The sequence below is a fragment of the Opisthocomus hoazin genome, chromosome 1 (assembly GCF_030867145.1).
Source record: "Opisthocomus hoazin isolate bOpiHoa1 chromosome 1, bOpiHoa1.hap1, whole genome shotgun sequence".
NCBI classification, from domain to species: Eukaryota; Metazoa; Chordata; class Aves; order Opisthocomiformes; family Opisthocomidae; genus Opisthocomus; species Opisthocomus hoazin.
Window position 1 is genome coordinate 33,452,863 of NC_134414.1, and position 23,982 is coordinate 33,476,844.

At 40.8% G+C, this 23,982-nt stretch overlaps 1 protein-coding gene across 1 annotated transcript; it reads right to left on the reverse strand.

Moving 5' to 3' along the window:
- Positions 1–104: 104 nt before the first annotated feature.
- SERPINE3 (serpin family E member 3) lies at positions 105–22,060 on the reverse strand. Its single transcript, XM_075431061.1, is given in 9 exon segments — positions 105–192; positions 2,547–2,630; positions 4,996–5,082; positions 8,233–8,333; positions 9,390–9,588; positions 14,769–14,966; positions 16,240–16,473; positions 20,797–21,094; positions 21,897–22,060. Coding segments are annotated over 9 exon segments (1,368 nt in total). The 5' UTR covers positions 22,023–22,060; the 3' UTR covers positions 105–151.
- Between the last annotated feature and the right edge of the window lie 1,922 nt (positions 22,061–23,982).

The window sequence follows — 23,982 nt, forward strand, 5'->3', positions numbered from 1 at the left end:
AGGTAGTGGAGGAGTTGCTCACTCTCATTCTTGCAAAAGTGATGTTTTTTACAACAGTGTTTTAATAAATACATATAATGTAACCTTTAATTTCATTGAAGGAAAGCTCAGCGTAGGAAGAACAGAAGATGGTGTGTTTGTCTGGTGTTTATTATGAAGGATTTGTAACTCTTCCTATAAAGAGTACTGAACCTGTAAATGAAAACAATATTACTCAGTTTGGGGCCACATTTTCAAAGTGCAGTACAGTTTAAATACATAATTAAGCATGGAACTAGCAGATATGTGATTGTTCATTGCTTGTATGGAAAAATCGACTGCAATTGCATGCTTGCCTTGGAATAATTTGACTGTTTCTGTATTAAAAACAAAAAGGTTTTTCCAAATAGTTGGTAGCCCAAACCAGAAATTCATCAAAACCTGAAGCTTACCCAAACCATTGGCTGAAGAATCACTTTTGAACTGAGCAAAAGAGAGTCTAAATTCATTCCTTTGTGTTGATATTGTAGTTACAGAAGAGATTATTACAACCCCTTGAATGAAACCACTGCCTCAGATTCATTGCATTTGTGGTTTGGCTGTTTGTATTGCTGTTACCTTGCCTATCCTTCAAAGGGGTTGTGTTCAGACCTGAAATTCAGAATAAAACCCCAAACTTTTTCAATTATTTCAGGCAGAACTATGCTATTTTAAGTCTTGGAAAATACATTTCTGCGATTGCTAGAAGACTGAAGCAGTGTAGACTTTTGGTCTACATAAAGATTCATTGTGAACTTTAGGGGGATGGCAAGCTTTAAGTACCTCTAGTTAACTTAAAATGTATTAAAAGCAGATCTTGTTCACCTTTTCCCCTTTTCATACCTGAACAACTTCAGTCACAAAGTCTGAACAAACAAAATGACTGAATGTTTTCACAGATTTCACATTAAAAAAGGTTAAAATTACAGAAATATACTTCTGGTTTTGAGTTGATTGGAAGGTATATTTTTTGTTATGGTTCATATAAAAATCCTGTTTTACAATTGGATTTCCTTCCTATTTATATAATTTATCATATATTGTGAACTGGGCAATTTTATTCAACAAAATCAGTTTGTTGTTAATCCTGAAGAGTCTGTGGCTCAAGTTTCACAGATCAGCTTGTAGTGCCTTTTTTTTTTTTTAATTCTGCATTTGCCAAGTAAAAATACTTTTATTCATTGAATGGCAGTGATTGCCAAAGGGTATTTAGAACAAAACCCCAGCCAAGGTGTTCTTTTCTCGTTGAAAAGATGTGTTTACATTTTGACCAAAATGTAAGATACAGGTTTTTAAAACAATGTTCCATACGCAAGTATTCACCAATTAAGGGAACAGAGTGTGTTGCTTGGAAGCAGGTAAGGAAAATTATTCTCTTTGGTCTTCTTGCCAGGCCTTGGTGTTTTACAGAACCCTACAAATGGCTCTGTGTTCCCTGGAAATCTAAATGCATATGATCCCCGTTACGAGAGAAACTTGGTGATTTGAATGATTTTTAGGAAAATACTTAAGGTGCAAATTTACTGCATTGCTAAGAATGGTAAGAGATGCTGGAGACAGCCTGATGCTTTGGAGGAGCAAACACCTGCTGATGGCGCACAATGCGGTTCTTTATTATTGCCAAGGAGCTCTACAGTGTTGGACAGAGGTTCTGGAGTAACTTACGTGACTGGACATCTGAAATGAGATATGCTGTCTTGTACTGAAGCCAACGGAGCACTGTGATGCTTCACTCTTTCAGACATGCTCTGCAGGTTGATTTGTTTTGGGGGCTGGGGCAGTTCATTCGCAAAAAAAGAGTGATCAGTTGCGAAAGAAACATGCATTTTTTGGCAGTTCCTTGCAAAAGCGAAGATACAAGTTAGGCTTTTTGCAGAGCTAGGTTGCCTGATTGCATACAGTGAATATCCATGGCTTTTGGTAAACCGAATGCCTCGTGACGATACCAAGTAGTGGAGAGTGCTGATGTATAAAACTGTGTCCTCAGAGGTGTTGATGTGGAGGGCACAAGGGAAGAGAAACTTCTGCCTGTTCTGAGCTGTAGCTGGGCAAAAGATTGTTGGGCTTCAGAATTTCTGAGCTGTCCCCCTAGAAACTGCTGAGTTTGGAATTAACACAGGGAGTTTCAGGCCCTGGAGTCCTGGTGCCTGCAGGCAGAAGTCTGTTTGCTGTGTGCTATCTGTGTGGACATGAAAAAAATTCATTTATAGGGAAAGATTTATATTTTAACTTCTTCAGATATGAGTGCAGCTGATCCAGCCCATTTGTAATTTGAATTACCTTGTGGAAGTCATGTACTTCATGCACATAGAAGAGGCTAGTCTGGCTTCCCTGACTTCTATGACTATCATGCATTCTTTTTAAAGAAATTAAACTCCTCTTTATGCTTTAAAAACCCTAAACCCACTGTTTCCATGGTTGTTGAGATTTCCTGGACTGAAGAATGGCACCCTATTTACGAAGAACTTGTTACTGAGTTCAGTGCTGCTTGTGAAGGATTCTGCTGCTGAGGCGGAGAGCATGCGTACCTGTGTTAGCTTGTCTCAGGAAAAATGTGAAAGGTCTGTCGGCTTTGAGAATAGGCGTTCGAGATCTTTTGAGTAACACCATTGCTGTAATGCAACAAAGAAAACATTAGTGAAATGTGTCCATTTTCATTCCATCTTCTGCGCAGTGCCCTCAAGCTCTAATGTTTAGTGCCTGGAGTTTTGAGTTGCTCCTCTGCTTTAAGAATAAAACAACAGTTTTATCCAACAGTGAAATCAGTCTGGGTGAACGAACAAGTCAAGAGTTGTGAGATACCTGCAGGTGTTCATGTGAATTTCGCTGCTGAAGTGAGTCTGTCTGGCTTTGGATTTCAAAGATAGTATCATTTTTGTTGTTACCACAGCCCTAACTCTGCTGAAGTCGTACCATGCTATTGCCTAACCCATTAGACAATTCCTAGCTATGCTGTTCTGGTAAAACGATAAGCCAGGCACGAACATAATGGCTTTTCTGAATGGGAGACAAAGAGCAGAGCAATATCTGCATCATCCTGGAATTTCTCTGTCAGAGCTCTCCACAAAGCCGAAGTATCCTCAGTCTCAATTCCTGACTGTCCTTCCCCTCTCTGGTTGTGGGTTAATTATTAGATTATAGAAGAGTCCTTAAGAATTATGATGGCTCTGCTATTCTGAAAATACATCTTCTTTAAATAAATTTTTCCTTATAGCTATATAGTATTAAGAATACATTGTCAACCCCCCCCCCCCCAATACTAAAAAGCCAGATTTGGATTATTTTTTAATGAGCCGTTAAAACAATGGAATTCAATTGAAAATTCAAGTAAGATTGAGTAAAACTGAGAGGCACTGTTTCAGTGCTCCTAAAAAATCAAGTGCCTACTTTAGCGTTCAAGCCACTGTGTGACTAGATCCAGAGCTTTTAAAGTAAACAATAAACATAATTAAACCTTTCTAAATCAACTTCTTAGCTTGGTCTGACTGGAATGAAGGGAAGTTATGGCATTGGTTTCAATGGGATAAAGGTCTGATGTCTGACTGCTATTATTATTAATCTTTGGTATGTAATTGAAGCCACTTAAAAGCTTTTATTTTGTGTGAGAATTACTAGAAAAATTACTAAAAATATTAACACCCCAGCAGAGATGAAAATTGTCATAAAATTTTAAACTGTACAGCTCTGCAGAAAGGCTAACTTAGTTATGTCAAATTTTCTCTGTGCGCCCACAGATGTACAGCATGTGTCTTATTTGGAGCTGCTGCCCGGGGGTTGCTACGCAGGTTCCTTCGGCATCGTGGCTGCAGGATGTCTGCGGCGAGGGGAGGTGCAGCCCACAGAGCAGCCCAGTGTCCTGAGTGCTGCAGTGGGATGCACCGCGGTGCTCTCCCTTGGATTCCTTTCTGAAGGAAAGGAGGGAAAGCAGGAGAAAGGGGAGAGACACAGATCTTGCCCCAATATGCAGTGGAGGACCACCAGTGTTTGCAAGGTGTGGATGGAGCACGCCTACCGTCAGCATGGCCAGGGAAGCAGCAAGGCGAGGTGTGGTTAATGATCACCCTTCTGCTGGGCCGATGTTTGAACAGCCTGAGGACATGTTCAGCTTTTGGAGAGAAGCAAGTGGCAGTAATGCCCGTGCCATCCATGCAGGGGTCTAGGGCTGCTGCTGCCTTTCTTGCTGACTTCTAGCATCTCCCAAGCATCTGAGACTTCCAAAAGGGAAACAAAAAAGGCCTTCTTTGATAAAGCTCGTGTGAAAAAAATAAAAAGAAAAATGGGGATTGCACAGGTCGGTAATTTTAGTTACCTGGTTTCATACAAGTTGTGATGGAGGATTTCTATTGAGATGTCATGCGCCTTATGAAGGTCATTTATTGACTCTGTAGTCCATAGCTGAGATTTTACACTGAATCTCCCCACTCAGGCAGCCCCAGCTGCTCATGTGGAAATGATTTGTTACAGAAACTACTGTACACAAAGGTCACACCTCAAACGACATGAGAAACAAGCCTGTCTTCATCTTCATGAAGACAAAACCTCGCTGTAATGACCTTCAATGCTACCAAAAAGATCATCTTCAAAAAAGAAACCCCATAATGGTTCAGGAGCTACAGACAAAACATTAGTAACCTTTTTTCATTCTTTGCTTTTGAGATCTGAGCAAACAGATTTGACCAACAGAAAAAGACGTGGTTTATTTTCTTAAACTGGACATTGCCTGGGCTGGTAAAGCTGGTTTTCACTTGAGTCTTTATATGTTAGTCTAAGATTAAACATGGAAAGAGAAGAATTTTAAGAGTTCTTATGAGCAATTACAAAGGTAAAATTGAAGTGTGTTAAACACAGAATTTTAAATTTAGGTTAGGCATACATTTAAATGCTACAATGCTTGTTTGTTTGTTTTAAAGGACTAGTAGTTGCTACTCTAGTGATAATTTTCGGAAGTGAAAAGTAAAGTTTGTGTATTTGATTTACCTGTAGCTCCTGATGCCTTCGTACCATCTTCTGTTACTTCAATCTCTGCTTTGTGAATAGCTTCTGAAATATAAAGACTACCTTGCTCTGCAAAAATACACAGAATTGAATAGCGATAGTTATTTTCTGAATTCCATTTCAAACACTTTTTTTTTTGCTTAATTCAGAAAGCTTTTATTTTTTTTCTGCAGTATCTAAGGATGACATAACAGTTAGGTATTTCACCCATACAACTCATTCAATGACTGCATACTGAATGCAATACATACCGTATTATTAGCTTTTCTTCCATTGCAAGTTCCTTCACCACATTGCATTTGGAAAGTCAGCATGGTATAAACCTGCCTTTCAATTGCTTTTTCTGTATCTGGATTCCACATCAGAAGACCCTCAGTTCTAATTTTGACTCAGGTCCCGATTTTTCATACATGTGCCTAATATGGGTGAGCAGAGACAGTCTGAACATCTAAGCTAGCTTGATGTTAGCTCAGCACATAGCCGAGCTAGTATGGCTACATGGCTTTTGGAGCAGCGTGAACTGATGTTCAGGCAACTTGGAGAATAAGCTAAAACACTGATGTGTGTCTTGAATCTATCTGCCTGCACACGTCCTTTGTCACAGAGTGCAGCTTGCTTGATGGCCCGGGTGCTTCTGACTTCTACGTTAAACGTGGATCCTGCTTTCAGATGAGCAGTGAAGTTCTTAGGAAATAATGACTACCATGAACGCAAAATTGGAACATTTTTCTGCTTAAAGGCATTTCTGCTATTGACTTGTCATTAGTCAGATCTGCTTTCCAATCTGGGGGAGGGGAAAGAACAAGATTTTGACTGTGTTTCTATCAGTGTAAACCTGGAAGAGCTGTGAGGTGTCCTTATGTTTCTGCTGATGGACCCAGCTACAGTCTGGCCCATTTCCACTGATGTCCAGTGGTGGGAGCTGGGTTCAAGCTACAGAAGAGCGTTGCTTTGATGCAATATAGGAACATCTTTAAAGTGAGATAACATACGAGGAAGGTGACATTAGGTTACTTCAGTCTAGGGAAGACGGCTTGTCCGAGATCTCTGCATTGCTGACCGAGGGAGGCAGGTCCCTAGCCAGGCTGAGCAGGAGTGCACACATTTGGCTGCCTCTTTGACTGCAGAGGGACTTTTCAGGGAGCCTCATGTCAACATTATGAATACCCTCTTCTCCCTCCTTTCTACCTCTGTTTACCTGTTCTTTCAGCTTTATGATTGTTTTCCTGCTACACGGACAACAGTCAGCTGAATGCTGAATGGGAATTACTAGTTTGAAAGGTCTCCCACGTTGTGGTGGAAAGCCAGGTTAAAGAGTAGAAACTAATTAACACAGTAGGGACAGTGAACGAATACTGGATCGAGGAACTGTTGGAAGGGAAACTGCAGAAAACCAACTTGCAGGAAGAAGCAATAGTGGGACTGTGACATCAAATGGAGCTTGGAAAAAAATTAATTTTAGAAGGATACCAAGGAGAGTGTTACAAGTCTGCTTCTTCCCAGCTGACCGCAGAGGCAGAAAGCAGGGAAGGTTGTGAGTTTTTTTCTTTCTTGTCTGAATATGAGAATCGAGTCCGACACATAGGTGAAAACAGGGAAACACTAAAACAGCATTTTATCTGTTTCTATCTGAACTGTGTCCAGTCAAAAATTTGGGATGGAAAAAAGCAAGACAAAACTGGAGAGAGGCAGATTTTTTTTTTTAATTAGATAAATCTAACATATTTTGAAGGAAAAATATGGAAGCTTTCTGGCATAAAGAAGCTGTTCCAGGTCTGAAATGAAGTAACACATTTGTTTTTACTAAATGTGATCTAAGCTTAAATATTCTGAAGATTGCGGCTTCTGCTTCATATGGAAGAGGAACTGAAAATGTACCTGTTCTTTTTCCAGCTGTATCTATTCCTTAAATAAAAGATTAAACTTTTCTCATAAACTCTGCCTCAGGTAACTCTTAGACCATCGCAGCTATAACCCTACTATTATGATACGTGACTGAGTAGTGTAAGAGTAGAACTGAGAAGGGCCTCAACACGTCATTTAATCAATAACCCTGCCACAGGCAGGACCAAATACTTCTACAAGCCTTGCCCTGTGTGACGTGAAGCAGAAAGCCACTGAGTTGCTTACATAAGAAAGAAGCTGCAAATGAGATTATTTATGATGGAGTTCATTTCCTCAAAGTATTTATCTTATTTAAATAGATGTTAACTTTATAAAATGCATCATTGTGCACTTTATCAGTATATTAACATTTGCTTGCAATAAACAAAGCAGCAGGCTTTAACAAATAAGTGGGCAGTGACAAATTATTTTAATGTGCATCTCTCTGCAGTCTGAGGTCTGTACTGCAAGAAATCAATACAGTAAGAGATGTACAAAAAAACGCTCCACAAGTAACGTGCCTTCTGAAGTTTTTTCAAGGAAAGCAGCTTTGCCTAAATTGGAGGAATTTCTTCTTGTCATACCTCCATTTATTTACTCACGTGCACAAGAATCGCATGAGCTCTGCATCTCTATGGGCACCGACTCTTTGATTTGAGCAGAAATGACTGAAATGATTTGTGTTGCTGGTAGTAGTCAAAAAAAGAAAAAGGAAATAGATAATTTGGATTCTTTTAGTATTTGTTATGAAGTAGGGGTAAAAATTTTCCAGGAAGTGGGATAATTTCAGACTCAAAACCAAGACAGTTTACAATCTTAATGTTAGTATTTTAGCAAAGGGGAAGTATAATTTAGTCCACTGGTTGCTGGATTAGCAGGACAACACAGCATGGGCATGTGCCAATATTGTTTGTGGTGTCGGGAGCTGGAATACAGACTTGTTAGACCAGTATCCTTAACTGTTAAACGACTATTTAAAAACAAAAATAGGAATGTAAGTTTGAGTAAATTATCCTAAATTTCTAAATAAATAACATTTTCCAGGCCTACACTGTCTTCACAGTTTTAATATTAAAGAAGGGGGTGTGTGTGTGTAAAAAAAAGGCAAGACCAAACCCAACTTTTCCCTTTTAGATTCTTCTTTCCTACAAAACAACAACTCAAAATACAGTTGCCAACAATAAAGTAGAGCAGCTGAGTGTGAATTGTATTTTAGAGTTTCACAGAAGAAGAAGTACAATCAATTCAGAAGGCCCAGATCTACTGCGTCATTCAAATGGAAGAGTCTACAACTATTGGGTCAGTGATTGTTTTTTATCCCGTGAAGCCTCTTACCTGAAATACCTTCAAAATTAGCAGTGATGGGATCAAATGCATCTCTAATTCCCAAGGCAGAAAAAGCTGTCTTTAGGTCAAAAAGGCTTTGAATACTGAACCTGAAATGAATATAAGAGATTTTATTTAAATGAGGGACTCACAGTTTCATAGAGGTAAAAGATGAAATAGATGCAATTTATTTCAAGCCTTTGCATTTCATCCCTCTATTTCTGTATGAGCCCAATGCCTTCCAACTGATTAAGTGTAATTTGCAGAAAAGTGACTCATCTGCACCTGAAGACGTTAACAGAAGGAATCCCTCACTTCTAGCTATTGCAATCAGACCGCCTCTCAGTCTTATTGACACATGAACTTTGCATTTCCCCAAGTGCCCTCTTTTTAATGATCTTTTTTGGCTGCTTTGAAACATTTGCAAACAATTAGCTTGGAGAAAAAGAATATTAATACACAAACTGTTTTCTAGAGCTTCTTTAAGGTGGAGAATGTATCGTAAGAGATGTGTAACAAAGCCCTTCCATGCTGATTCATACAGCAGGTACAGCCACAAAAGGCCCTCCTGCACCTGATTCCTCCTGCTATGCAATTTCATTCGAATAGATGATAGAAAATACCTCCAGGACTTGTGCATTTGCTAGCAACAGTGAATGACTGATGTGGAAAATAGATGGCTGAAACTTGCTTTGTGCACAGAAAGATGGGTATGACTGGTGGGGGGCCCCAAGTTCTTTGTAGACTACTTTTATAGTATACTAGCAAGTTGTAAAAATAAGCTATTGCATTTTTTTTGAAGTTATGTATTTACTCTTCCTTAAGCAAAGAGAAAAATGGAGTGTGGGAAAGGGCCAGGAATATTTCTCTCTTTTTTGATCTTCAAAGGATTTTTATATCCCAAACAAATTTTAAGTAAAAGCTGTAGGATCAGCTGAAATACTTGGTTTTTAAAAGAGTGCAGAGCATACCAGTAAGTTTTGGCATTCCCAGCTCACCTCTTCATGGCTTAAGAAAGGGTTAGAGCTGTTCTGACCATGTGATGAATAACAAAACTGAAAGTATCTCATCTGATTTTGTCTCACGCATTGCTCGTGTCAGCGCTATCACACGGAATTCTAACAACCGAAGTGGTGAAGCCATCTTGCAGTATTTATATTGCTTACCTAGGTAGAAAAATGTCCATCTTCACCCTCTTTAAGCTGTTGGCCCAGAGGCTTATGGTTTTGGCAGAAAGGTGAGACTCAATCTGGGACAAAGATGTTCTTCTGTGGCTGGGAAGCACCAGGAACATGCTGAGTTTCTCCCCTAGGTAGGGTAACTCGACCACGCTGAAAGCCTCCAGAGCTGCAGTCTGGAACTGGCCTGTAGACGGGCAAATACAGATCTTCTTTCATCATTCAAGTGGGGGAAAAAAAACCCAAACCCCACAACCCAAGCCTGGGTCAGCGGCTGGGTCAGAACAGCGGTGCTGGGGTGTAGGGGGTTGTCTCTAGCGCAAGGGCTCTCGTAGCCAGCTCCGGCTGCTCTTAACTCCCAGCAGTGGCTCATCTGAACAGAGCTGATTTTGCGAGATGTATCTATCTATGCTGGCAGAAAGATGCCAATGACAGTAATAGTACCTGAAGCACTGTCCCAGCAGAGCATGGATATTTTATTACTTTCTCATATAGTAGCTGTCCTCCTTGCCCACAGTTTAAAAAATATTACTGAGGCAATGACAATAACTTTATGGTGATTGTTCCTGCAATGCTTGTTCTTTGAATAAACTTATGATTTTCTAATATCTTTCACTAAAAATTCACTAGACATAGAAATTACAAAAAAAAAAGGAAGTGTCCTACTTAATTAACTGATACCTACTTTGCCTCGTGTTTCCGTCTTTACTACCTTTAAAAATCAGTTTTAACCTTATTTCAAGAAACAAATAGTTACAGTAAACAATAGTTAGGTTTATGGTTAAGCACCAAATTTCTTATTCTTTAAAATCTAGGCACAAAGAACTGTAAAAATCAGATGAAAGTTACAAAAACTAGTCTCAAAAGGAAAAGCTGGTGGGGTTTTAAACTTTTATTTAGTTGTGGAACAATTTGTAACAGCCATTAAAAAGTACCATTTTAGTTCTGTATTTCAAAGAACAATTAATCCAACGTTTCTAATGGAGTCTGTTATACAGTAGAATAGATTCAATTATCACAATTTTACTTTCTTATTTTTTCATTTGTTCATTGAATAAACAGCATTTCACGAACACTCAGCAACAGTTAGCAGGCCAGGAGTTAAATGCAAGTCACAAGCAAATGACTTACTCCCTTTGCTGCAGGCCATCCAAAATACTGAATCTACTCTCTCTTTGCTTAGCTGTAGCAGTTGTATCTTCAAGGATAGATACTCACGCTTTTTAAGTCTGGAGTTATAAATAACAGACTATAGGTAGCTCAAGTTCATCATATCTGAATATTTGCCAATAAATACATAGCTACAGGATGTTTCAAATGTTTAGTGTACAGTATTTGTTATTTTTTGCAGATGTGGACTAGCTAGGTTTCATGAAATGTTGATTATTCTGCTAATTATATTTCAGGCTTTTAGATTAGCCCTCCCGCCATGCAATGTGGAACAGGAATTACACTATTAAAATCACTTCCCAGCACGCGGATTGTCTGCTGGGAAAAGACCTGCTGGTTTGTAACAGGCAAGAAGGGAAGATTTACGTTTGTAGTGCACTGGACAGAAGCGGTTTAAGTTGTGGGCATGCTGATATTTTGAAGTCAGCACGTTGTGCACAAATGTTATACAGTCCTTATTTGTTAATTAGAAAGAAAATCAAAGACTTGAGATTATTGAGTCAGAACATGTAGTGTTCCTTACTTGAACTGATTTTGAGCATCCCGTAAGGATTATATATATGCTATATTGGTATTCAAATATAGTTAACAAGTTGCTTGGAAAAATGAATATGTAAAATAGCTGCAGAGTTTAAAAGGCATATGTAAACAATAATGTTGACATTTTTTTAGAGTAGTATTAATTGTCCCAGGCTGATTTGTTCTGTGTGGCCATGTTAAAATGATAAATAAAGTTGTAAATCCTGAGATCGATAACAGGCCACAGCTAATCTTCCTCGCTCTGTGTTTTGGATCCTGATGGGAGACAGCAGCTGTCATTTAATAATGAAGGAAAGTTATCTCCTGCCTCTGTTTTGTTGTTCTGAACCTGTCTTTTGTATTACTTTCAAACTGCTTTATTAGAAATGTTTCTAGCATTTCTAGAGACAAAGACTGAATTGGCCCTATTAAAGCTGACAATCAGCAAATTTGAAATGATCCCTCTCATTTTGACTTCTCTCACAAGTCCCTCCAGCTGCAGAGAGCTCACACATTTCAGACCGGATGAAAAGGTAATCCCAGTATTTTGGTTAACTTTCCTTTTCTGTGCAAGTATTTAACACATCAGCTACCTAGTTCAGGACGACGGGATGGAGTTCCTGTGTTTAGGCAAATGGTCAGACAAGTACAACTAACGATTTCACATCAAGTTTGCAAGGGCTTAGGAGCAAATACATGGTCAGTCAATGCAGCTCAGATGCTGAATTTCTGGTGTTTGGTCTTTACCCAAGATCTCTACTTATATAAACACTGGCAGCCCCCTGCCTTCTTTTAGGCCTCTCATCTCTCAGTCTCACTCTACTAAAAGAGAAAGTTCAGAGAAAAGGCCTGTTCCTAAGCTAATAGGTGTGTGTTAGTCCCAAGAAACTTGTTTACCTGAATGGCTGGCAAAGCGACGAAGGGTGAGGTTATTCCACACATCAGGAGCAGCAAAACCCCTGCAGTGAGCTGGTGATACAAAATCACCCACGGCTGAAAGATCACGAATTGATGTAGTAGTTGACATTACTCAACAGTGAGGATGATGAGATGTAGGGTTTTGGAAGGTGAAACTCTGCACTCATGAGTAAAGTCAATTGACTTATAGAAGATTCAGATGCAAATAGGGTGGGAATGCTCAAGTCAGAGGTGTGAATGCCCTCAGGAGCTGATAGTCCTGGAAGGAGGAAGAAGTGCGGTGGACACACCATGGATGTCCCGGAAGACGAAACATCACAAAGAAAGACGTAACAGCAAGGACAAGCTTGCACAGAGTGGGAAAAGTGATTCCTTAGCCAGGTAAATTGTGGTTCAGAGACAAATAGGCATAGAAATGATGAGCAGCCACTTGCCTACCTGTGGTGACTGTTGCATAGAAAAGGAAAATGTTTTAGCCATATAAACAAGATGAAAAAGAAGGAAGAATGGTGCTGCTGAATACTGCAAAATTATTTTTTTTTTAGATTCTTCGCGATTATTTGCTGGAACTGATGGGACAGAAATAATCTGATGATATAGCAAAGGATAATGGTGAGGTTCCTAAAGGAGATGAGGAAAGAACAGGAGACATTACACCACCAGAGACAGAAACAAAGTTTGAACTACTTGAGACAGACAATAATCTGGGGCCTGGATGATCACCACCCTAGAATATGAAAGGAACTTGGATGTGAAATTGCAAATGTGTCAGCAGAGATTTTTAATAGACCTGTAGATTCAGTTTTGTCCCATGACTGGAAAAGAAAAGTATATTTATTAAGAAAAGAAAGTGATCTGCAAAATTTTAGATCTTTGAGAAGTTTTAGAACATACTCTGGAGAAAAGAATAATGAGGTCACAGAGGGAAATAGAAAGTGAGATAAATTGCAGCATCAGGTAGACCCTAGAAAACAAATTAATAAGCTTTTATGACTTGATAACTAATTCGATAAAAAGGCATAGATCCAGTCATTTAAAGTAAAACATTAAACACAGTTTCACTGGGGCACTACTTATAGGTAGAAGAGATGGCAATTAGAGCAAGAAATGAAAGGCAGCAAGCAGCCACTTGAAGGGGAGACTGCAGTGAGTTAAGTTAAAAGTGGGGCTGCCAGGCTGAAAAGAGGTTACCAGTGGCTTTCCAAAGTATTGCCAACACTCAAGATTTCATCAAACAGTGAGGTTACCATGGTGACTGCAGTGGTGGAAATCAAATGATCATTCAAAACCACAAAAAAAGGTATGTACCTGTGGAAATTTCCCTTCCCTTGATTTACCCAGGACTCAACAGCTGGAAAAAAATGAAGAAAGAAAAAAGTCCCAGGTGGGGTCAACCTTGAATAACCACTCTCAGCTGATTCTGTGGTGCACTGTGCAAGGTATTTTTAACATGTCGTGGAAATACTAAGAGCATTTTATTAAGCTCACATATGGCTTAATTGAAAGTATTATGTGCATTCCTGCCCACTTATTTTCAAGATTAATATGAGTTGGAAAAGTGCAGGAAAGGACTGCTAGAGAACTGGAGTATCTGTTGTTTGAATAGATTAGAAGACTCTGGAATCTTCAGCTTAGTTAACAGGAAATTGGGAGGCAGCTTGTTGATTGGCAAATAAATTTAGGAGTAAATATCAAAGCTGAAAAGAAACTATTTAAGTTAAAGGATAAAGCTGTCACAATGGTAATAGATATGAATTAGTCCTGAAAAAAATTCAGACTTGGAATTAGAAAGCTTTTTACCTAAGTGAAGTTTTGAAATTTAGGGTAGAAAGCAAATGAGGTTTTTATATTTGGAAAGGGATTGTAGAGCTAAATCGAAGAAATCCTGGTGATAGAATATTAAGCCTACAGCATGAGTCCTTCTGTCAGCAACCCACATACTCCAGGCCTTAGAAAGGAGTATATGCTGTATTCATATACTATAAAAATAGAAGCTTGATCTGTGTTTATACTGTTTTCAGCCCATGCTGAGAGCATCCACTGATTTGGTATAAGGGACAGGAAAATTCCTCTCCCCTTTATTGCAGAATTTGGCCCTGAAGGTTTGCAGTTTTACCCTAAAGCCTTGGAGACACGCTGTGACAGGAGGGATGGGTGTGCAGTGCTGGTGCTCACGGTGATATTATCCTCTCTGCTGCTAACACACTGAAGGGGCAAACAGTGATCTCGTTGAAGGGCCAGGAAATCTCTTACCCACCCCACAAATTGAACTGATAGAGGCTTGATCTTGTTTTAGTCTTAACCACCCCACTGTTGTGGGATCAGATGTGCTTCCTATGGTGCTCCATTCCTAGGCAGCTCTATTTAACAAGCTCCCTGCTATTGCAAAGGACTTTGTGTACCAAGGTACCTCCATGGTCTCCTGTTCCCTTTTGCTGGCATGTTATCTTGGTGCCTTTCCATTGTTTTCTATAGCTGGCAAGTTTGTTATGGAATGCTGCAAGGTGTTGGTCTGTGAGGGATGGGGCGTGAACAGCAGATATTTTAGGAACCATTTTGAACCCAGGATCTGTTTCATGATGGCCAGGGATTATAAGCAGTCTATTCGGTCACCCATGTGTTCTCTTTGTATGATGGGATTTCTTGTGAGACTTCGCCAAGCTGGGAAAATAACAGATTTAGTGTGGTAGCTGTGGAAGTTAAATAAATAAACCTGTTCCATGTTGTACAATAGAGCAAATTTAGATCGAGGACAGTTACCATAGTTAACTTCAGCTGTGTGATGCATTGTGGGAACTTTCAGGGTTGAGCCCTCCGCTGTGGTAAAAGGTAACATCTGGGTATCCATAAAGGAAAACTTCTTTTGCCACCTGCTTTTGAAGTACATGGTGCTCACCAGGGCAATCTGGCTGAGAGGTGACCCAGTGCTCTCCAACGGCATGCCACGTGCATCCCCATCTGCATGGAAAAGATATGGGGAGGGGGACACTGCCATCCTGCTCACCCAGGCCTGAATGCCAGGTCTGTGTGAGTAAATGAAGCCAGGACTGCTCTCTGTGCCTATGGGCACGAGGCACAACTCACAAGGCACTGTTAAACCCATACCTTCCCCTCCCCGCCTGTACACGGACCTTATCAGGGTTGCCTGTTTTCTATGCTCTCCCCAGAACCAAGCTCAAGTTGGTCAATGTTGAAGGCCAGAGTTGTGCCAGGGCTATGCTACTCACAAAAGAGTGTGGGTGACAGCAGCCCAGTGCTCAGCACTATGCCCAGGCCCTAACTGGTTTTCTAGCTTAAATGTGCCCACACGTATCTTGGAGTGGTTCATTGTTAGCACTAGAAATCCCTCAAGAAATGGACTCATGATTACAGACCGCTTTAAGAACTAAGTCAACTGAAGCTCATGTCCTAATTCTCCCTCAGTCCTGTTTGCTTGGAAGTTCAACTGGTCCTGCTTTGTGTATCTCAAAGATTTTTGAAAGTGTGATCCACTTTTAATTCATTGACACGCATGTGAGCACTGCATAAATCTCCCATTTTAGTACCTGCTTCTAAAGCAATACTTTTCTATCATGAAGCTAGATTACTTATTACAATTCATTTGAGAAGGATAGCATATTTTTTTCAATAGTAGCTTCAATGTGTTTGTTTAACATCACCTCACATGATGATGGCCAAATTAACACTCACAAAACTTAAGATGATGGGGCAAATCAGGGACTGATTTGCTCTGTTGCTTCTAAAGATTTGCTTTTTCAATTATTTTTTAATTAACAGAGAATTTAATTTCATTGCTTTTCTTGCTTGTGTGGAAAGTAAGTTCTTTTTATTTCCCATTTTGACTTTTTAAACTCAGAGTCTGACTGCTGAGCTTACGGGCCTGCATGAAAACGTTCAACGCAACGAACTCAGTCCTTGGGGAATTTGGCTGCTCCTCATTAAGACTGAAAACACTGCAAAGGATTGTCATTTTAAAAAGCAGAGGAACAAGGCCAAGTGGTTACCAGTTTGATACTGCACGCTTATACTCACAGATTCAGACCTATTCCAGCTCTGTCCTCACATTAAAAATGAGCATCAGCACATGGATTACATTTCCTGGCCCTCAGCCTTGATTTGGACAACATAGAATGCGGCAAAAAACTTTATAATTGGTTAAATGTAATTTTTCTCATTACTCTTATTTTACATTTTATTCCTGTGCAATCATTCTCACAGGTTGTCACGTTACCTCCAAGGTTACTGGTGATCCATTCCTGTATTTGGGCTGCAGTTCTGTTGGGGTCGGTGGAGTTGGTTTGCTGCAGGCTGCTGTTTGCCCAGCGCGCAGCACGTGCAGCGAAGCGTGGCGAAAGCTGCACCCCAGCATCCACGAAGAAGGAACATGCCAGCTGAACCACCGTGCCTTGGCTGGAGTCAGTCGCTTCTTCATACGCCGCGTGCAAGATGTCCTGCACACCTTGATCTGCCAGGCAAGAGAGAGGGAAAATCTGGAATTATCATGTTGAGGCTAAGGGTTGTGGAGGTTGCACCAGGGGTCCGCAGCTCTCAGCTCCAGTGCTGACACCGGTGTCGTCTGAAAGTTTAAAGCACTATAACTACTGAAGCACCCTTGAATTTACGGCGCATTACTGTCAAGCGCTGCTGTCGAGGGTGGTGACGCGCTGGGCACAGGAAAGGGCTCTTCACTTTGCTGTAGAAATCACCTAGTGCAGACATGTCAAGTGGCTGATTTCACACCGGGTTCACACTTCTATGCAAACACATCTCTTACAGTTCATAAGGAACATTGTTTTCTTTTGGGAACTCTCTGGGTTCCCACTAGTGAGACTGTGACTGGCTGAGCTGCTGATGGTGCAGTGCCACCGTCTCCTTCTCCTGCCATTATCGATGACACCCACCCCAGGAAAGGCATCTCCCTGACTGCCCCAGGTCTGTCTCTGATACCCTTGACCCTCATGTGTTGTTTTGTTTCTTGAAGGATGGTGCCCCAAGCTGGCCCAGTATTGCGGATAAGCCCTGGCAATGCTAAATAGAGCTGATTGATAGGTTGCTTCATCCGTGTTACAAGCAGCTCTTCTTTTTATGCTCTTTTTTAACAGAGTCTGCTTTTTCTGAAGCACAATTATATTTCCTAGTCAATATTAATTTTTTTCTAATTCCTAAGTGCCCTCAGACCCTTTCCTGAAAAAAACTATTGTTTGTCTTCTTGTTCACCGGTTTGAACAGCTTATTATTCCTTCTAAACATAGAATTTTGCACTTGTCCGTCTTGAATTGTGTCCTATTCACTTCACCAGTTTCTCTGGTTTGCCAGGTTCCTTTTAAACTCTGTTCTGGTCTTCCAGAATGCTTGTAGCAACTACGAGCTCAGTGTCACTCAAAAATTCAGTGGTGTATGCTCTAGTTAGTTGTGTACTAATGAAAATAGTTGAATAGTGCCCCAGTCTCCTGGAGCTAGTGGTAGTTCAATGGTGGTGGCTTCTGTGGCAGATATGGAGTTGAGGTATGAGCCCAGCAGGAACAAGAGTCCTACAGACTTAGGAGATCTTGTGTTTTTAAAAAGACAAAGTTTCTAGCAGGTTTGCCTGAAGGGTGATTTAGCAGCCATTTCTGGCTGTTGTTATTTTGCTTGCTGTAATGGTTTGTGATGGGATGTTCATGCTGAGGTGACCTTCTGAGGCCTGGGAATTGCACCCAGGCTGAACGATGTTTATAGGCTCTGTGTCAAATCTCCTCCAACTTCCCATGTTTGTCGTTCAGCCCCTTTCCCATATCCCCTGTTGTGCTTTGGAGGAGACTTGCCTAAGCCCAGCCAATAAAAGTCTTATTGAGATTGGTACTTGCCTGTAAGACATTTTCAGCAGGTTCCTCCTTCTATAAATAAGTATTCCATGAGGATCGGGAAATGTCTGCAGCACTTCTGTCCTTCAGCAAGACCTCAGTGCCTCTTGGCTCTGCGGGACCACAAGAACCTTTCTGATTTCCTCACCAAGTGTCCCAATTTCTGTGTGAAATCTTAGCAGCTCACTGTTGTATATGAATTGCTGGCCACCATCTCCAAGCGTGGTCAGTATTGTGCCCCTTTCTTCTCCAGCTTGCTGCACTTGACTCTGGTGCTCCTCTGCCTTGGTGTGAAACCCTGGAGCGCCCTGGGCACCACACAGGCATCTGGCTTCCCATGGGCATGGCTGGGCTTGTCATTATGGGCTGACTGGAAATCTTTGTTTTGACTCCTTAGGCAAAGGGAAGCATTACACAGTTTCTCCAGACACCTGTGGGCATAGGCAATGCTCAAGGGAAGTCAGGCTGAGCTTCTGCCTGGGACATGGGTGGTTTGGAGCAGCTAACCAGGGAAGTCCACCCTGTCTGGATCGACCTGTCCCAGGCTGAGCATCAGGTCAAAGGCAGGATCGCCATGAACCTCCAGGTCCCAGACAGGTCATCAGGGGACTTCTACTGCATTGGTTCAGATTCTTGATGGGGTAAAGGGAGAGTTTAACATCTTCTGATTTCCACTACCTGAGAATCCAGTGCGTGTTTTCTGACCTAATAGTGCTCCTTTTGTAACCTGCAGGAAGACTAATCACCTATGGGAAGTCTGGTATTAAAATTTAGACCTATTACTCTTTAAGGGATAAAATGTTGAACTCCTTGAACAGATGTCAAGAAAACTCACACGGTCTGAGGTGTAAAGTGTTTTTCTCGTGTGTTTTGCATTAGTGCGGGAGCGTTTGGCAAGCTCTCTGGAGGACCTGAGAATCAAAAGTGGTAAATTGGAAGCAGATGTTAACCTGAGGTGTGGTATCCTGAGCTCATAACTTCAGTCATATCGAAGTGCTTAGCTAACCAAAGTCCTGAATTCTTACTCAGAAAATGTTCAAAGTTGCTTTAAATTACTCTACCGTGGATAAAATAAAACAGCAAGGAGAAAGCATTTTAAAGCATGTCATTTTGTCTGTGCTGTCTAAAGAGACATCCCTTTATACATTGTTTTTCTTAGTACTGGAACAAAGGTGAACAAATCTTCCAAACATTAAAAGAAGATTACAAGTGCATGTAAGAGCAGATTCTCTGTGAATAGTGAATGAACCATCAATGTTTTCATTGTTTTCAGCCTGCTAAGGTTTTAACCACATCCTTCATTGTTGTTTAAGGCAGACCAACAGAAACATTAATGCAAACATCTAATGGAAGAAAGGAATTTTATCAGATATTCATATACACGTGGTTTGGTTTTCTTCATCTGATAGGAATTTTGATCAAAGTATTTTATTTATTTAGTTGATTTAAACCATTTGAGGAAGTGGTTTCCTTCTCAATCACTGAAGATGCGGTGGTACAACCAATAGCAATAGACCCCGTCCTGCTTTATTTCCACATTCATGCATTAATATTACTGAAAGCCAAAGCTCATGTGGCTTGTGTCACAGACAACTAAAATGGAGAGAAAATGCTGCTTGATATGATGTGCCACATGAGAAGAAGTAAGGCAGCACAAAAGAGCTATCAGGTCATTAACAGCCTCTGCACTTCCCTTCATTACATTTTCTGTGGAGATCTCTACCTGTGTTTCACTGTGCAATATTATTCTTCAGGTTCTTTCTTAATAACTGAGCCCCTAATGACCAGAAGTGTCAAGCAAGCAATAATCCTTCTATGAATTAACATTGTTTAAAATTACCCTACTGAATTTACAGAAACAGGAGTCTTCTAGGCAAGACTTCGTTATAGCAGCTGCTCACAGCATAGGTGCACTGTCCTTCTGTCAGTACGTGCAGCTGTATCTGCATGTATCAGCCAGAGTTAGCTCTTGGTCCTGTGTTGGTTTTGAATATCAGTGCTACACAGAATGGTAATGGTGACTAAGGCAGGTTACAGCACAGGGTGGTGAAATTGCTGTAGGTTTTATCTTTAGTCCTCATAGGCTGAAAGTAAATTTTATGCTGAGAAACAGCAGTGTCATCGCTATACATGTCTTGTATGTAAGCTGCAAATTTTGAAGATGTGGCAGTCATCTGCTTTTCATAAACATTGTGCCCATAATGTAAAATAGTTTTTGATGTGTGATGTGAGATGGTAGGCTAATCCAGAGCTAAAATGAAAACAGCATCCTTAAATTCAGCTGACTTAATGCTGGATTTTAAGACATCTGCCTTTTCCATATCCCTTCCAGATTCCCAGTGAGTTTTATTTTAGCCTGCTTTCAGCAAAAGATGCAATTGCACCATCCGTCTGTCTATGTATATCTCTCTCTGTCAGTCTCCTTCTAACAAGTTTTCATGTTTTTTTGCCAGTTTTAATAACATTACAGAAATTAAAGATAATTCAATTACTATAGATTTAATAAAATTTGTTAATGGGATAGGGGAGAAAACATAAGTGGGGTAGGAGAGAAAACGACTGTCCTCTTCCTGGCACCTCCTTGCAGAGGACACAGGGGAGGCCAGGACACAACAGACACAATGAACCTCTGGGAAACTAGGAGCAATTCTGCTGTTCATGGAAGTATCTTTTGTAGATGTAGTTGTAATTTGGTGCAGTAAAAGAGTAAGCACTGATGAAGAAAAAAGAGAAATAATAACATATGTATCAAATACTCCCTTAATTTTCCTTTGTTCAGCTGACACCTGGCTATCAAAGATGGAGAAAACACTCCAAAACTACATGTTGCAGTGAGACAGAAGACAGAATTTTGGTGTGACGTGCGTAATTGCTGTCTCCTTAGTAAAGCTGTGAATTTATTGCAAAATGTAAAACAAGAAGTATTTTTTTAAGCAGTACATTACCATGAATGTTATATCCTAGGGCATCCTGCAGCTCCGTTAAGGTATTTCCTTGAGCTCCAAACTGCAGCAGCTCCAAAGGAACAGCCACGCTTGCTGGAGAGATTACCAGATTGGTTCTGTTCTCTGCTTTGGATACATGCCGGTAGAGATTGATGGCAAATTCAGTCTTCAGCTCTTTCAGCTCATCATAGGAGATGCAGCTTCCTTTGGTTAAGCAGCAAGCAGCCAGGATAAATGCCGTGAAGTAAATGGGCAACATGAAGGTGAGCTGGGAACACTCTCCACCAGATAATCATACCTGAAATTAATAATACAGATATATTTAGAAAAGCAGTAGGCTGAGCTGACAGAGGAACTTTCTCTTTCCATCAGGGTTAAGATCACTTGCAATAGGAATGATCACTGTTACAGTACTTGTCCAGGTCTACCCAGTAGATATTGTCATAAAAAAAAAACACAAAAGATGTAGAGAGTTGGTGATGACTCTGTTGGCTAACAAGAACTGAGTTTTCCAGAGTGCTATACCTTTGTAGGATGGTTGGCCGTTACAGTGCATGGAGACACAGAGCCCCTTGGTTAAAAAGTTAGCTACCTGCACACATGATGGGACACCTTGGTGCTGCTCTCCACAGCTCCTTTCTGTCCCCAGCAGAAAGGGGTTCACATCCAGCACTCCCAAAATGAAGACCACCCCTCTTGAGGTGCAGGTATCTAACTGGTGGCTCCAGGCTGGGCTTTAGATCCAAGTTTGCAGAAGTCTGGCTTCAAATTTCCCCCCCTAGGTATCCCTTCTATGAAATTATCCCACTGAAGAAAGTTTGTATTTGCAAAAGTCTACAGTGCTTGCAGCACAAAATCACGGCTTTGGATTTTTATGCGAAATCAAGCATTGGTCAATGTTATATTAAGAAATACTTCATATTTGAAGGAGTAATGCTAAAAGGACAGAATAGATTTCTTTACCGAATTTCACTTTTTGAACATTGTATGCAAGCATATTTATAAAAATACTGCACCTTCTTTCCCTTCAGGATTTCCTACAAATCTTTCTCCATGCCCTTTGCTCTAGAGAGCACCTCTAATACCTCGTATTTACTCACAGTTAGCTCTGTTAAATTGTCTTGCCTTTCTGTGTCCTTCTGGGTGTCTGAATGGAAGCTGTCTATGTACGTCTTGTCTCCTTCTTTAATAGGTAGTGGAGTAAAGACTAAGTCATGAGACGGCATTTAAAGGGATAGTCAGTGATCAGAGTCTCTGTCGGCGATGTCTGTACCACTCTGTCCAAATTCCTGTAGGCTACAAGCTCTATGGAGAGCCAAGCAATGCGGCATGCCGCTGACCGGCAAATCCAAGGCAAGGAACAAAAAGGTACACATGGAGATACAGTCAGCAACCTCCTCGCGAGCCCTGCTCGAGCCTCATGAGACTTGTGACCTGCTGGTACCGAGCAAGGCATCTCCTATCTCTCTTCCCACCCCCCTCCTCCTTTTATATGAATTCCATTGATTCCTCTGCCACAAAGGGGAAGAGAAAGGGCTCTCTGTGTACCAGGCACACAGCTATTTTTTTCCTCCACTTTGAAACCTTATTCAGAAATTCCATGCAATTAAAATGTCTTTATTTGCCATTACTTTTTTTTAATGCCATCCCAAATAGCAAGATTTTCATTTATTCTTTAGTTTCCAGGAGGAAAGAAACAACAATGTGGTGCATTTTAAGGAGATCAAACGAGGAAAGGGTAACTCTGAATGAACAAGAAGCAGAAGAGCCATTGTTGTGACCACTTTAAAAGCAGCCTCAGCTGTTCATAGCTTTCTCTGTGTGACGGGATCAAATCCTGCCCATCATATTCACAGGTTCAGCCTCACAGCTTCACAGTGACACCTAAAGCAAGCAAGGTTTTGGCTTAAAAATGAGTGTAAAATTGCACCTTACTGATCTTCATAGGGCTTGACATTAAATATACACTTAGCTATTTTACAACATACATTCCTGTTGGAACTGAGAAAGAAGACATGGGGGAAAAGGTCATTACAATCAAGCAATAGTGTTTAGGTGCTACTGTTTCATCCTCAAGCAAGAAGGAGCAGCCACGCAATTGAATTAGGGCCCATGAGAATGAAGCAATGGGCCTCCCTTTGTCTGCATTTGTGCTGTTCCTCTCTTTCTGCTGGTTTGAGAGGATGACAGAACAGACACTGATACAGAATCACAGAATCTCAGAATGTTCAGGGTTGGAAGGGACCTCTGTGGGTCATCTAGTCCAACCCCCCTGCCGAAGCAGGGTCACCTACAGCACGCAAATACTGGAATCTGTCTCAGCATCCTGGGGTTTAGGCCACATTCCGGCTAGGACAGATGAAGAGCAAGAGCTTGACCAATCCCAGTCTAGTACAATAGTCAGGGATGTAGCTTTTGCCATGGATTTCAATGGCAGTATCCTCACACTGATAATTACATTTGGGCTTAAGAGTTTTTCTGAATGAGGACCTCTCTGCTGAAGTTATCATTAATAGTGTCCACTAGACCGGACATGTATTCAGAGGGAATGAAATGGAGGCCACCAAGTGGTTTCTCAAAGGGCTCAGAGCTGTTGATAGATGAATTAACTCTGGTCACTGGTGAGGACTGTACAGCTGGATTAGATCTGATGTTCCCAGAGGCTCCAGACCCGATAAGACATTTCCTCTATGCCCTGTTTGATACTCTCCTGTGGATTTATTAAGATCTGGAAGAAAGATAGGGAGCCCCTGGAGGTTTTAGGAACTGCTGTCAAAAACCAACATTCAATTCCCACACAGAAAAAATAGTGCTATTCAGATTTGTGGTAAGTATTTATGGAAGATGTAATTGAAAATTTGACCCAATATAAATGTGATGTAGGACAGCATAGTTTCTGTGGGAAAGGGGAAAAAGCACATTCTGGTCATGTCTCATCACAGAGGGGGCTTAGAATTTGGAGTTTTTGTTTCAAACCCTTCATCTCTGCCCATGATTTAAGAAAGAAAAGCTGTGGAGGAATCTCAGCAGCAAAACCAGTGTTTGCAGACAAGGAGGGAGGACTTAAGAAAACTAAAAGTGAATCAGTGCTGTTCAAAGCAGCTACAGGGAATAAGAAATGTGCTTTACGTATAATGAATAAAAAAGAAAACCCATTAGTGAATAATTAGAAGGATAACAGACAGT